The sequence below is a fragment of the Meriones unguiculatus genome (genome assembly GCF_030254825.1).
Source record: "Meriones unguiculatus strain TT.TT164.6M chromosome 13 unlocalized genomic scaffold, Bangor_MerUng_6.1 Chr13_unordered_Scaffold_28, whole genome shotgun sequence".
NCBI classification, from domain to species: Eukaryota; Metazoa; Chordata; class Mammalia; order Rodentia; family Muridae; genus Meriones; species Meriones unguiculatus.
In genome coordinates this window covers 1256864-1271482 of record NW_026843644.1, presented here as the reverse complement: position 1 = coordinate 1271482, position 14619 = coordinate 1256864, and the positions used below count along the sequence as shown (strand labels likewise).

At 36.2% G+C, this 14619-nt stretch overlaps 1 protein-coding gene across 1 annotated transcript; it reads left to right on the top strand.

The window, feature by feature from the left end:
• Positions 1 to 761: 761 nt before the first annotated feature.
• LOC132650699 (vomeronasal type-2 receptor 116-like) lies at positions 762 to 14360 on the top strand (the record flags this gene model as incomplete). Its single annotated transcript, XM_060376039.1, has 3 exons — positions 762 to 1034; positions 1769 to 1903; positions 13545 to 14360. Coding segments are annotated over 3 exons (1224 nt in total), but the record flags the coding sequence as incomplete, so codon positions are not given.
• Positions 14361 to 14619: the final 259 nt, after the last annotated feature.

Genomic DNA, 14619 nt, shown 5'->3' with positions numbered 1-14619 from the left:
AAAACTGGCTACTGGGACTTGAATCAGGGTCCTCCACAAGAGCAGCAAGTAGTCATAACATATCAGTCATTTCTCAGGGCCCTAGAACACTATTTTACACAGGTTTATTTATTTTTATTTCATGTCTTGAGTGCTTACCTTCTTGTATATGTGTGACTGCCCAGGTATGCTGGTGCCCAAAGATGCCAGAAAGGATTTTATGACCTAGAGCTACACATGGATCCAAGGCTTCCCAGTGGGCACTGAGAACTGATACTAGCTTTTACTCAAAGGGGTCTGTGTGCTTAAATGCCTGGGCATCTGCCTATCCACCAAAGAGATACTTTAACAGTAAGAGTGCATACAAACTTGTTAAAATTTTTAAGTGAGTATAAAATTAAATCATTTCAAAATAAAAGGACATGAAGTGGTTAATCATATTCCTAGTGAACACCTTAGTAACTCTTCCATACCCCAATGCCTCCACAAACAGAAAGATCATCAGCACCTATATATTCAGCAGTCATACGACATAGACAAGTGACAATGCACAGAAAAAAAAAACTATTACTAGATGCAGTTTAATTTCTTAGGTTTTAGGAGCCATTCTATGATGTTCCTAAGTTGTCTGGGCTCATTCACAAAAGCTTCAAATGTCACAGAAAAAGTCATGGCCTAAGACCTCTAAGTTTCTGAATTTGATAAAGAATTTCTGGAAAAAAAATGACTGACTATACTCATCGCTCTATCCCTATGTGTTTAGAATGAAATGGAAAAACTATCAAATTTTGCTGACTGTATACTTTGCCATGGAGGAGATCAATAAGGACAAACAATTGCTTCCTAATATAACCATGGGTTTCCATGTCTACAATTCCTTTAATTCTAACAAAAGAACCCTGGAGGGCCCTCTGATGTTCTTGTCTGGGAGGAGTGATCATATCCCTAATTACAAATGCAAAACAAAACACAAAGCTCTAGGAATCATTTCAGGAACCTGGCCAGAATTTTCTGCTGCTATTGGAACACTTTTGGAGCTCTACAAAGTCCCACAAGTAAGTTAGGAAAGTATTTTTGTTCACAGTCACTTAGGAAACCTGACCAAAAGAAAACAAACAATTGTTTACTTTAGACAGATTTCAAAATCATTGAATGAATTACCTTAGTATGGCAATGATTAGTAGGGTTAAGAGTGTGGTGAAAAGCATGAGCAGGACATGAGCAGTATATTCTGATAATTTCAAAGCAGATAACTTAATAATACTCGTGATTCTATCTCTAAATGCTGGCAAGATGTTCTGTGAATACTGAGGCTGTATTTGCTCACAAGTCAAATTTTACAACACCTAAGTGCCAAATCTTGCATATAAATATCTCATAATACATAGAATGGTCAATGTCTGACATAAGAAAATAAAAAGTACAGGACATGTTACTAAATTTGCAACAATCCTCAAATGAAAAAATTTCAAGGAATTTTTATGATATCATTCAGGATAATACACCTCAGAGAGCAAAGAATATCTACATAGGTATATTCCAAATACTGACTATTGCCAGCCTATACTGAAGCAAAGCATCCATCAAAAGGCATTAGTATAAACAAAGAAAACATTGGGTGAGTGTAAGGGTAGGGAATAATCAAGATCACAAAACCCACAGTGTGGCTCTGATTGTTATCACTCAGTTAAACAATTCATATGTGAAGAATGAACCTATTTCCTCTCTTAAGGTGATGGCCCCAAATACATAGAACATCAGAATCACTTTTGTTCCTGTGTTTCTTCAGGTCACATATGGACCTTTTAATGCCGAGCTAAGTGACAAAGTTACATTCCCATCCCTTTATCAGATGTCTCCTAAAGACAGAGGCCTAATCCATGGTGTGATCTCTTTATTGCTGTGCTTTGGCTGGAATTGGGTGGGGCTTTTTGTGGTTGATGATCTGAATGGAAAAGAGATACTCTCTCACCTGAAAGCAGAAATGGCAACAGAAGATATCTGTGTGGCTTTTACACAAAAAATCCCTGCTTATTGGAAGCTAGGGTTAAAAAATATTGCTGGTTTGGTGGACCTGAACCAACATACACAAGTGAATGTACAGGTATTCTATGGTGATATAGATGACTTGTTGATATTCTGCCTTAATAATAGAATATTTTTAGCCAGAGGGAAGGTGTGGATCATGGCAAAGCAACACTTAATACATTTAGATTCTGCAGCAGATGAGTATTATTTGATATACTTTTTCAGAGGAAGTGTATCATTTTCAAAGAAGAAAACTATCCCTGGTTTCAAGAACTTTCTTGAGGATCTTGCACCCTCCAGATACCGAGGAGATTTTTATTTCTCTAAATTCTGGATTGACAATTTTCTTTGTTCACTTCCTTCTTTGCCATGTAAATCTCTTAATCCCTGCCCAGCGAATATTTCCCTAAAGATTAATCACAAAAAAATTGATCTGATGACCATTTCTGAGTCCAGCTATTCCATATGGAATGCAATGTATTCCATGGCCCATGCACTCCATAAACTGCTATTGAACAAAACTGAAATGGGATCTACCGAAGACAGAAACACAGACTGGCTTCTACCATTGCAGGTAAGTCTCACTCATATGCAAGGGAAGCTCAGGATCTAACATTATTACTAAGTAATTACTGTGGTCAAGCCATTAAAACGTTTTTCTCATTTTATAATTAAAAGTAGAAGTTAAAATGAAAAAGCTTCTGTCACAGTGTATGTGTATACATCTGTAATTATCTTATATGATTTTGGGACTGAAAGCACTGACTTGAAGACAGTAAGTTTGAATGTCTTTTAACAAATACTTTCATAGTTTGAGATGAAATTCTGTAACATATAAATGTAATCCATGTAAAGATAAAGCAAGTTTAATATTAAAATTTATGTGCTTTCATGGAATATGCCAAGTTCCATGAGGTATAGACATAGTGACCACATCCAAAGCTGCTTTTTCACATAAAATGAAATTTAGATTAATAATACAAGACTATAAGAAGAACCTTTCATGGAAAATAAATTCCCTGTTCTAGAGTCATGAGTAACTGAAAAGTAATTGCTTGTACAAGTTCTTTATTCTTAATTGCATAAAATGAAGTTAAAACCAAACAGTGCTTCCATCTTAAAGGTTAGAGCATAAACCAGTTAATAAGCTGAGACTATATCTCCATGCATTAGAGATAAATGGATGTGTTTAGGTTTTAAACCAAAAAGATATAAACAGGAATCATCCACACACATACGAGCCTTGATGATCACCTTCAAATAGGAACATTAAGAAGACTGTTGAACAAGTAAATTTAACTTTAAATTCTATCAAAGACAGATGAACAAAAAATAAATTCTGAATGTATCGTGTACTATGTAATCTTGAGTATTATGGAAAGCAATAATATTTAACATAGACATTGTCACGGTTTCTGAACATGGTCTACCAGAGATGTGATATTAGGTAAGTTTGTATAAGCCTTCTCTAGATAACAGAGTACCTAAGCAACAGTTCTATAACATGAGTAGGAATTAGGTAACAAAATATTGAACATCATAATTTGAAACATTAACCTGTTTAATTTGTTAAATATGGAATTAAATCACGCTAGGGGCATGATTCAGCAAGTATGAGCATGTGCTTCTCATACAGGGTCCCTGAGTTTGGTTGTCAGCACACATATGGTGGCTCACAACTGTCTTAATTTCAGCTCCATGGAATCTGACACACTCTTTTGCTTTCTGCAGGAGTCAGATATGTACTTTGTGTACATGTGTACATACTCGTAGGCAATAAACAAAAACAAAAATAACACATATGTAGGGGGCCTGAAGTGGCTCAGTGTTTAGAAGTACTTTGTGCTATTTAAAGACCCACAATTCCTGTTATCTAGATAAAAGCTTACAACTATCTGTAACTCTACTCTGGGCAGTACCGTCTTCTGGCCTCCAGAGGCACCAGACACATTTGTAGTGAACATTGTACCAGATAGTGTTCATATCAAAGCTGAAAGTCAAATGTTGTGACAGAAAACAAACCAACGAGAAATGAAGGCAGGTAGTGGGTCTCTTTTCAGTTTCCTGAATTATAACTGACATAAAGTTTGCACATATTTATTGTACATTTTTAAATGAATCTGGAGTTTTGCATAAACTCCTAATAATATTATCTCATTGTAATCTCACATACATGTATACCAATTTACCAAATTGAAATACACTCATATTCATTGTGTGGCATCAGAAAAGACATATCTTAAGACATGTGAATCCACTGATTTTCTCTAAAATAATTATATTTTCTAATTAGAAATATTTTGCTGGTGCTGGGGAAAGTTACAGGGCCTTGTTTACTCTAAGAACATGCTCCACATGTTCCATACCTTAGATATTTCTCTTTGTGTTCAGTAGCTCTTGTATTACTTTCATGGGGAGAACTTTTCATCTCACTAAAACAAGTGTGGGGGGACACCTAAACAAACTAAGCCTCTTCAAAAACAAAGCTATGTTAGAGAGAGAAAGAGAGAAGAGATAGAGATAGAGATAGAGATAGAGAGAGAGAGAGAGAGAGAGAGAGAGAGAGAGAGAGAATGGATTTCTCTTAAAGGTCATCAAACAGTAATTTGTATGGGCCACTCATATCAAATGATGTCTCTCTTCAGCTGCATCCATTTCTGAGTAAAATTAAAGTGACAAATGCTGCTGGAGATGAAATAAGCTTCGATGAGAACAAGAAAATTATGGAAACGTATGATATACAAAATTTTGTGGAACATACTCAGCACATTTCATTACTAGTTAAAGTGGGAGAGTTTGTCTTCAAGAGTCCACAAGATCAAGGCTTTTTCATCAATGAAGTTCTGATTAAATGGCCAAGCTACTTCAATCAGGTCTGGAAGTTTTCAATATTTAATTTGTAGAGAATATTTGTAAAGGATTACTAAAATTAATTGTGTGATGTCTTTTAGATATTTTTAAATAAATGTTTTTAAATTTCAGTTCACTTTCTTTACATCCCCCAAAATGGTTCCTCTTGCCTCACCTCTCAGCTTCCCCTCTCCTCCTTTTCCTCTCTCCTACTCTCTTTCCCCCAGAAAAAAAATGATCTCCCCTCCCACCATATCAACCCTCTCCAACACATCAAGTCACATCATAACTGACCATATCTCATCCACTGAGGCCAGTTCAAGCCAGCCTGCCAGGGGAAAGTGCTCCAAAATGAGGCAATAGAGTTCATGTTTGAAACAGCCTCCGCCCCTCCAACTACATTTGCCAGGCTACAAATATGAAGAACAAACTACTCATTGGCCAACTATGTGCAGAGGGCCAATGCCCAGACCATACATGCTCCTTAGTTGATGTATCAGTCTCTGTAAACCCCCATGATTCTTAGTTAGTTGTCTCTGTTAGTCTTATTTTGGAGTTCCTGTCCCTTCCAGGGCCTTCCAACACTTCCACAAAATGGATAGAACTCCACCCCATGCTTGTCCCGGTATCATCAACCAACTACAGGGTGGAGCCTCCCAGAAACCTGTTCTGTAAGACTCTCTACTGTTGTGGTGTGTCTCAGGTTGGGTCAATTATTATTTGGAGTTTTCCCTCAATCTTTATTCCTGCACTTCCTGTAGGCAGGGTAAGTTTTGGATCAAAGGTTTTGTTAATGGGTTGATTTCCCCTCACTCCACTAGTCCTGCCTGGCCAAGAGGTGGTCACTTCAGGCTTCACGTCTCTCCCTGTTAGGGGTCTCAGTTATAGGAACACCCACATCCTCCCACCGACCTCCATCTTGACAAATATATTACCTTAGTTTCCCTTCTTGTTCCCAGCCCTAGAACCTCCCACTAACATTGTCCCTACATCTGATCCCAACTCTTGTTTCTCTCCCAATTACATCTATTATCCAGTCCCTCCTCTTTATCCACTTCTGCTGTCTAATCTATGTCCCCTTCTGAGTGACATTCCAGCACTCTCCCTTAGACCTTCCTTCTTACTTATCTTCTTCGTGTCTGTGGATTGTTGCCGGAGCCCGCCAGCAGAGTTGAACAGTTCTTGAGTTGGGAGTGAGGATTAAAATTAAAAAACTAACACACAACACACATGGGCCTTTTCCAAGAGGCTCCAGTAGAGATTTTAGACTCGACCAGCCAGCAGCCTGACTTTATTGCAGAGAGCTTTTAAGCCAGAGTAAAAACAGCTCAGAAAAATGGGTTAAATTTATGAGGAGGTGAAACAATAGGTGTGATTTTGAAAAGCTCTCCCACCTGCTGTCACAAACAAAGGGAGATGGACTTGCAAATTCTTCCCTGGCTTCAGTGAAGGCCTGGTAAAAGCAGTCTTCCTGTTGAGATTTAAATATCAAAGCAGCTACCAGAGCAATGGCTTCCAACAGATCGTGGTAGGTTTATCCTGTACTATAGGTCTAATATCCTCTTGTAAGTGAATATATATCACATGTGTCTTTCTGCTTCTGGATTACCTCACTCAGGATGATCTTTTCTAGTTCCCACCATTTGCCTGCAAATTTCATGATTTCCTTGTTTTTAACAGCTGTGTACAGTTCCATCGTGTAAATGTAGCACAATCTCTTTACCCACTCTTTGGCTGAGGGACATCTAAATTTTTTCCAGTTTCTGGTTATTAAAAATATACCCTGTATAAACATAGCTGAGCAAATGTCCTTGTTGTATGGTAGAGCATATTTTGGGTAAATGCCCAGGAGTGGTATATCAGGGTCTTGAGGTAGAACTATTCCCAGTTTTCTGAGAAATTGCCCGCTTGATTTCCAGAGAGGTGTGTAAATTTCCACACCCATCAGCAACGCAGGAGTGTTCCCCTTTCTCCACATCCTTGCCAGCATGTGTTATCACATGAGTTTTTGATCTTAGCCATTCTGACAGGAGTAAAATTGAATCTTAAAGTCATTTTGATTTGCAATTCTCTGATGGGTAAAGACATTGAGAATTTAAGTGCTCCTCAGCCATTTGTGATTCCTGCTGTGAATTCTCAGTTTACCTTTGTACCTCATGTTTTAATTGGATTATTTGATATGCTGATGTTTGATTTCTTAAGTTCTTTGTGTATTTTGGATATCAGCCCTCTCTGTGATGTAGGGTTGGTAAAGATCTTTTCCCAATCTGTAAGCTGCTGTTTTGTTCTTTGATTTCTTTGGTTTACAGAAGCTTTATAGTTTCATGAGATCCCACTTATTAATTGTTGATCTCAGAGCTTGTTCTATTGTCATTCTATTGTCTGCTATGCTAATGAGTTCCAGGTTTTTCCTCCATTTTATCTTCTAATAGATTTAGAGTCTCTGGTTTTACTTCAATGTCTTTGATCCACTTGGACTTGAGTATGTGCAGGATGATACATACAGGTCTATTTGCATTTTCTACATGCAGACATCTAGTTAGACCTTCAATTTGGTTTGGCTGATCAACCTGTCTGTTTCTGTGCCAATACCATGCAGGTTTTATTTCTATTACTATGTAGTATAGCTTGAATCAGGAATGTTGATACTGCCAGAAGTTTTTATTATACAGAATGTTTTTGGCTATCCTGGGTCTTTTATTTTTCCATATGAAGTTAATGGTTGAACTTTCCAGGTCTGTAAAGAACTGTGTTGGAATTTAATGGGAATTGCATTTAATCTGAGGATGGCTTTTGGCAGGATGACCATTTTTAGTATGTTAATCCTAACAATCTATGATCATGGGAGTTCTTTCCATCTTCCAAAATCTTCAGTTTATTATTTCAAAGACTTGATGTTCTTGTCATACAGGTCTTTCAATTGCTTGGTTGGTGTTACCCCAAGATATTTTATAGTATTTGTGGCTCTTTGTGAAGTGTGTGTGTGTGTTCACCTACTTTCTTTCTCAGCCTTATTGTTGCTTGTGTACAGAAAGTCTATTGAATTTTTTTGAAATAATTTTATATCCAGACACTTCACTGAAATTGTTTAGTAGCAGTAGGAGTTCACTGGTAGAATCTTGGGGGTCACTTATCATCTTCAAAGAATGATACTTTCAGTTCTTCTCTTCTTGTTTTATATCCCTTTGATCTCTTGTTTTATCACTCTAGGTAGAAATTGAAGCACTGTATTGAAGAGATATGGTGCAATTGGAAGCCTGGTCTTGTCCCTAATTTTAGCAGGAATGCTTGAAGTTTTTGTGCATTTAACTTGATGTTGGTTATTGGCTTGCTGTATATTGCCTTTATTGTGTTTAGGTATGTGTCTTGCCTCCCTGATTGTATGATGTCTCTTTGAAAATTTAAAATTATTATTATATTCTATATTCTTAGCTCTATTGTGATTGTGAGCTTGTGTGTGACTGAGCACATGTACTTGTTAGGGCCACACTCAACACTGGTTATCTTCCTCTGTTGCTCTCCCTTTTATTTTTAAACCGGTTATCTCTCTGAAACCTATGCTTATGGTCTTGCTGTATTCAGTGGAAAGCATATCCTTGAATTTCTCACTGTCTTCATGACCACAAAATTTCTATTACAGGAATATATTCTACACCCAACTTTTCTTTCAATCCCTTCAGGATGATCAGTTCAGGTATTCATGTTCATGTGACAAGAATGTTAAATGCTAAATCATCTCTTCAGTCCAATTTGATTATTTTCAGAAATAAACCACTACTTAACTACTTCCTGCAGATTCAATTAGATGAAGTAAATTTAAATGTGTGTTCATTCATGCTGCAGTTAATGAATGAGTGTTCATGGTTATATAGGTGTGTAGGTGTGTGGTTTATGGGTACATACACATGCATACAAATGTATGTACATATTGACATATTTATTATACATTCATGATCATGCTCTAGGGTCCTTCCATTTATACAACTCATACTCAAGCATCTCAATAATTTTGCACATTTGTGAATTAGCGTGAACAGAAAATAAACTATGGATTTTGATAGAACACTTTTCTGTAACAAATGTATATGAGTTGCCAGATATGTGTGCCAGGAACTGAACTTATATTTCTCTGCAAGAAAAGTATGAGCTCTTAACTGCTGAGCCAGTTATGCAGAAGTATATTCCTGTTAATATATTAAAATTTATGAGATAGAAAATGAATCCAAATAAAGGCAAAAAAGAGGTCTAAGAATAGATAGAAATGTTTGTTCCTGTCCTACACAATTTTTAACATATAACAAACTAAAGTTGTGCTAGTTTAGTAGTTAATGTGATTAACTAATGTGCAACTGGTGAAAATCCTATGTAACCGTGTAACTAATATTTAAAAAGAAAGAAGTATTCCTAGCATTGGGAATTAAAGGTAAAAGTCACAGTAATAGATCATAATTCACTAATGGCCAAACCATCTTTCATGAGAAAAGTAAACTTCCTTTTGCAGCTGAATCAGAGTGCATGGGTATTACTACATGATTGGAAATGTAAAGGTAGAAATAGATGAGGAAAGATGGACTGGGTTTCTGTCTGACAATCCAACTGTTTCATAATTCATATGAAAAATGAGTTCTGGCTTGCTGCCTCACAGGAGAAAATATATGGACATTGTACACATTTCACAAAGGCTAAGAAGAAGTGAGTCACAGATTAGTCACCATAAAAAGATGTTGAACATTTAGCATTGGAAAGTGTGCTAACTTCAAATTTCCATTCTACACTCTTGTATTAAACACTCTGATTTCCTCATAAACCCATAGAATTTCCATAAGATATATGAATTTAAGTTATTTAGCCTAAATTATTTTAAATTAATATACAATATTACTACCAGTTTTTCTGTGTTTCCCTCAGATTCCTCAATCTGTATGTTCACAGACCTGTGGTCCAGGATTCTTGAAAGTTCCACAAGAAGAGAGACCTATCTGCTGTTTTTCTTGTGTATTTTGTCCAGAGCAGCACATTTCCAACCAGACAGGTATAAAAATAATATCTTTTCTCAAAGATATATATTATATGTTATATGTTAATATCTTACATGCTTGGGAATGTAGAATCAGAAAGCTAAGAAGTGACCATGGTATCATAATGTAGTGCTCTTCTCTATGTCTCTTTCACTCATCCCTGAATCCATTAGTAACCACTGCTGATTCCACACGATGTGTGAAGGTTTGAGTGGCAGTTCTCTTGCTATTGTGTCAAAATCAACCTACATAAAAATTCTTCCTTTTGGTTCATGAAATGGCAATCTCAACTCTTGCAGTGATACTTGCTTTAGGCTACCCATTGAATGTGAGATATCCAGTTGTTCAAGATTGAATTATATTTCTGTAATAAACAAATGTAATGATCGGTGCCTGAAAGTAACTCCGGGAAAAGTAGATGTGTAATTGTTTCCTCAATACACAAGAAATGGAACTGCATTTAAAACACTTAAAAGTTGACATTTCAAGTACCAACAATAGCAGAAAAAGCCAGTCTTCATAAATGAAAGTATGGCTGCCTGTTTAAGGTTATTGTCATCCATGTGATAACATATACATGTAATATCACATGGAATGAGCAATTAGTATTTATGAATAAAAAGACAAAGACACAAATACAACATTTAATGAGAAAGAGTCCATGAATTTGAGAGACACTAAATATAAGGTGGGTCCAGGAGAAGGTCTGGAAAGAAGAACAAAGAGGTATAGTGAGGTAAATGTGTTATTTTAAAAATGAAAAATTTTATTAAAAAAAAAAGTCATAAGGAAGAAGCATTATTATAATGATGAGAATCTATTATTATTTATTAAACTGAAAAAGGCCAACCCTTAGGCAATTTTATAAGGCTTGTCTATGCTGTTGATTTTCTCAAAGAAATCAAAAAATGGTTTTGTTGGCTCTTTGAATCATTTTGGTTTTAGTATATTGATTTTAGCACTGAGTTTGATTATTTCCAGCCATCTACTCCTCTTCAGTGTGTCTATATCTTTTTTTATTGACTTAGGGGAGATAGGCCTATTTAATTTATTTACTTGATCTTGATTTCACTTTGGTAAGTGGAATCTATCAAGAAAATTGTGCATTCTATATAAAGTTTTTGTAAAGTATAGGCTTTTGAAGTACCACTTAAAGATTCTTTTTTATTTCCTTTGTGTCTGTCCTTATGTCCCCTTTTCATTTTCAACTTTGTTCATTTCAGTACTGTCTTTCTGCCTTTTGTTACTTTGTTTCAGGGCTTGTCTATGCTGTTGATTCTCTCAAAGAAGTAAAAAAATGGTTTTGTTGGCTCTTTTAATCACTTTGGTTTTAGTATATTGATTTTAGCACTGAGTTTGATTATTTCCAGCCATCTACTCCTCTTCAGTGTGTCTATATCTTTTTTGTTGTTTTGTTTCTAGGTCTTTCAGGTGTGACCTTAGATTGCTTGTATGAGATGTCTCAAATTTCCTTAAGAAGCACCGAGTGCTATCAACTTTCTTGTAAGCACTGCTTTCATTGTGTCCCATAAGTTTGGGCATGTTGTGTCTTCATTTTCATTGAATTATAGAAAATCTTTGATTACTTTATTTCTTCGATTGCCCTGACCCTCAGGGCTTCAATGGGGTTCCTAAGGTGGATAGATTGGAAGGAATGGGGGAAAAAGGAACAAGAGAAGCAAGAAATGAAAGCCAAGTCTGTTCATCTGATCAAGGTTTCTGTTTATTAAAAATTTTTACCCAACTTATATAGGGAGAAGGCAGGAAAGGGGGAAGGTTAATCTACTGCTGCAGGAAATAGGAAGAGTGCTTTCATGGGTTAAATATTGTACCTGCAAGATACCATAAGGATGTTCTCTTAAGATATCTTACAGATGCTCTAACAAAGGATGTCCTCACAAGGCACTTCTCTATACAAGTTTCACAGTACAAACACAGACTAATGATTACACAAGTGATTCAGAGTGGGTGTATGATTTTTTTCAATTACATATCCAGGGTTACAAGTTCAGTTGCAATTTAAAAAATACAAAAGGAACATATATTATTGTTAGCTCAATAACTCTACTTTAAGGAATCCAAAGGATGTCTCCTTAAAAGAAAAAAACATTTACTATATTACAGCCTGCTTTTAGGCTGGCAGTGTTTGCAGAATGATTGCAGTCTGATTGCAGTCCAGAGATACAGAAAATACATGAACTTGTCTTTTATGAATAGAAAATAATAATAAACAACTCCTTTTACTAAATGTATCATCATCTATGCTATAAATTAGATTTAGTCTATTTTAGTCAATTCTTATTAAATTTTATTTCATCAGGAATGTATGCTCCATTGCCTCATATCTTTAAACAACATTTACAGGGAGTTCTCAGCCTATAATAAAAGAAATATAAATTTTAACACAAATCTCTTGGCTTCTCAGGGTTTGCATATTGTCTTTGTTTACCCTGCACCAATATACTGTTTAGGGGCATATAGCCCAAGAAAACTCCTGAAATGATGGCCTCATCTCTCTATCTGTTTGTCTGTGCTTAATGATCTCCAGGGCCTATAGAAGATTTCCAAACAGTGGACAGATATAGTTAAGTTTAGGCTTTTCATAAAAAAGACTCAAACATAACTTTTGTGTAGGAAAAACAAACAAACAAACAAACAAACAGAAATTGAATCATATTGCAGAAAGTCCCCTGTAATACAACACATGGAAAAAGAGTTAGATATAGAATAACAGTGATCCTAACAATCTGGGATTGTGTCAAGCAACCGTGCTGGCTTCATGACTCTCAACAATTTCAGTGAATATGGCTGTGTCATTCTCCCTTTTTGATTTAATATTTATAGATTTATGGCACTATTATATGACATGTAGGTCATTTTTCAGTCTTCAGAATATTACTGAAAGAACAAGACTGAAAATTAGAACAATTCCCAGGATTATTTTGGAATTAATAATGAAATATTAAGAGTCCTGTCCTGAGTCAAAGGATGTCAAAGACTATAGAAATTTATTTGCAACTTCCACATCTGAGATAGGTACTAGTTGATCTGAGCAGATAGCTGCTCTTTGTTGATGCAAGTGTTGTATATTTACTGCCAAATCAGAATTGCTCCATAGTCTATGGAGGTCAGATATAACTTATTCCCATGTTACCTTAGAAAAATTATATAGAAGTGGGGTAACAAATATCCATTAAAACTGTGAGTAACAAGAAAATTGAGAAGAACCCACAATGGCACAATGGTGGAATTAATGAAGTATATTTTTATACATGGAAGTGATCAAAGTACTTTCTATTGTATACATACTTAGAAACTCACAGTATATAAAAAAGCATTTGAAGGATTGCTTGACAGTGTTACTGCATCTGAATATGAGTAATATATATTTCACTGCCCTAGAGAAATTGATAAATTCTTCAGCAGAAAGTTTATTGTTAATTAAAGAAGATAAAGAGTAAAAATGGGAATTATAAAGATTTCCTTCCTTGGCAGTATCAGAAAGCAGAATATGCCAGGCTACACTTATCAATGGAAAGCACTCTCATGAATTAAATGTGCAATGACTAAATAATTGTAAAAGCTTAAATGTTGATTCACTTCCTCCCCTCAGATCAGCAGGTGTGTATCCCTTGCTCAAGTCAAGAGTACCCAAACCCTGAGAGAAACTATTGCCTGCCCAAGAGATTGACCTTCTTGTCCTTTGAAGATCCTCTGGGCATGGCTCTAGCCTGCACAGCTCTATGCTTCTCTGTCAGCACAACTGCAGTTTTGGGGATCTTTCTTAAACACCGAGAATCACCCATTGTTAAGGCCAATAACCGGACTCTCAGCTACATCCTGCTCATCTCCATCCTCCTCTGTTTCCTCTACTCTTTTTTCTTCATTGGCCGTCCAAACACAACCTCCTGCATACTGCAACAAATAACATTTGCACTTGTGTTTACCTTGGCTATTTCCACCGTTTTGGCAAAAACTATAACTGTAATTCTGGCCTTTAGAGTCATGAAACCAGGGAGAACAATGAGAAGATTCTTTGTCTCAGGTGTCTATAATGCTGTCATTCCCATCTGTGTCCTGATCCAACTTATTCTCTGTGGAGTCTGGCTGGGAACCTCACCTCCCTATATTGACACAGATGCACACTCTGAACATGCTCAAGTCATCATTTTATGCAACAAGGGCTCAGTAACTGTTTTCTACTGTGTGCTGGCCTACTTAGGGTCCCTGGCCCTAGGCAGTTTCACTGTGGCTTTTCTGGTGAGGAACCTGCCTGACACATTCAATGAGGCCAAGTTCCTGACATTCAGCATGCTGGTGTTCTGCAGTGTGTGGGTCACCTTCATCCCTGTCTACCAGAGCACCAAGGGCAAAGCCATGGTGGCTGTGGAAGTCTTCTCCATCTTGGCCTCCAGTGCAGGACTTCTGGGATGCATCTTTTTCCCTAAGTGCTACATTATTCTCTTAAGACCTGATATGAACTCTTTGAGATGTATTAAAAACAAAAAATAGCAAATAAAAATTGATCGTTTTGATGTATTAGTTTTCTAATAAACCCATTAGTATACTAAAATTAAATTATTTACATACTTTTAAGTAACCTTTTTCTGAAATGTATATTTAAACAAAAATAAGAGCTCCTCACTTTGTCTCACAATCACAGACATTCTATTTCAGAATAGAAGCTGCTGCTGAAATAATTTTAGTAAGATATTCATGTTACTTATTAATTTGTGGACAATAT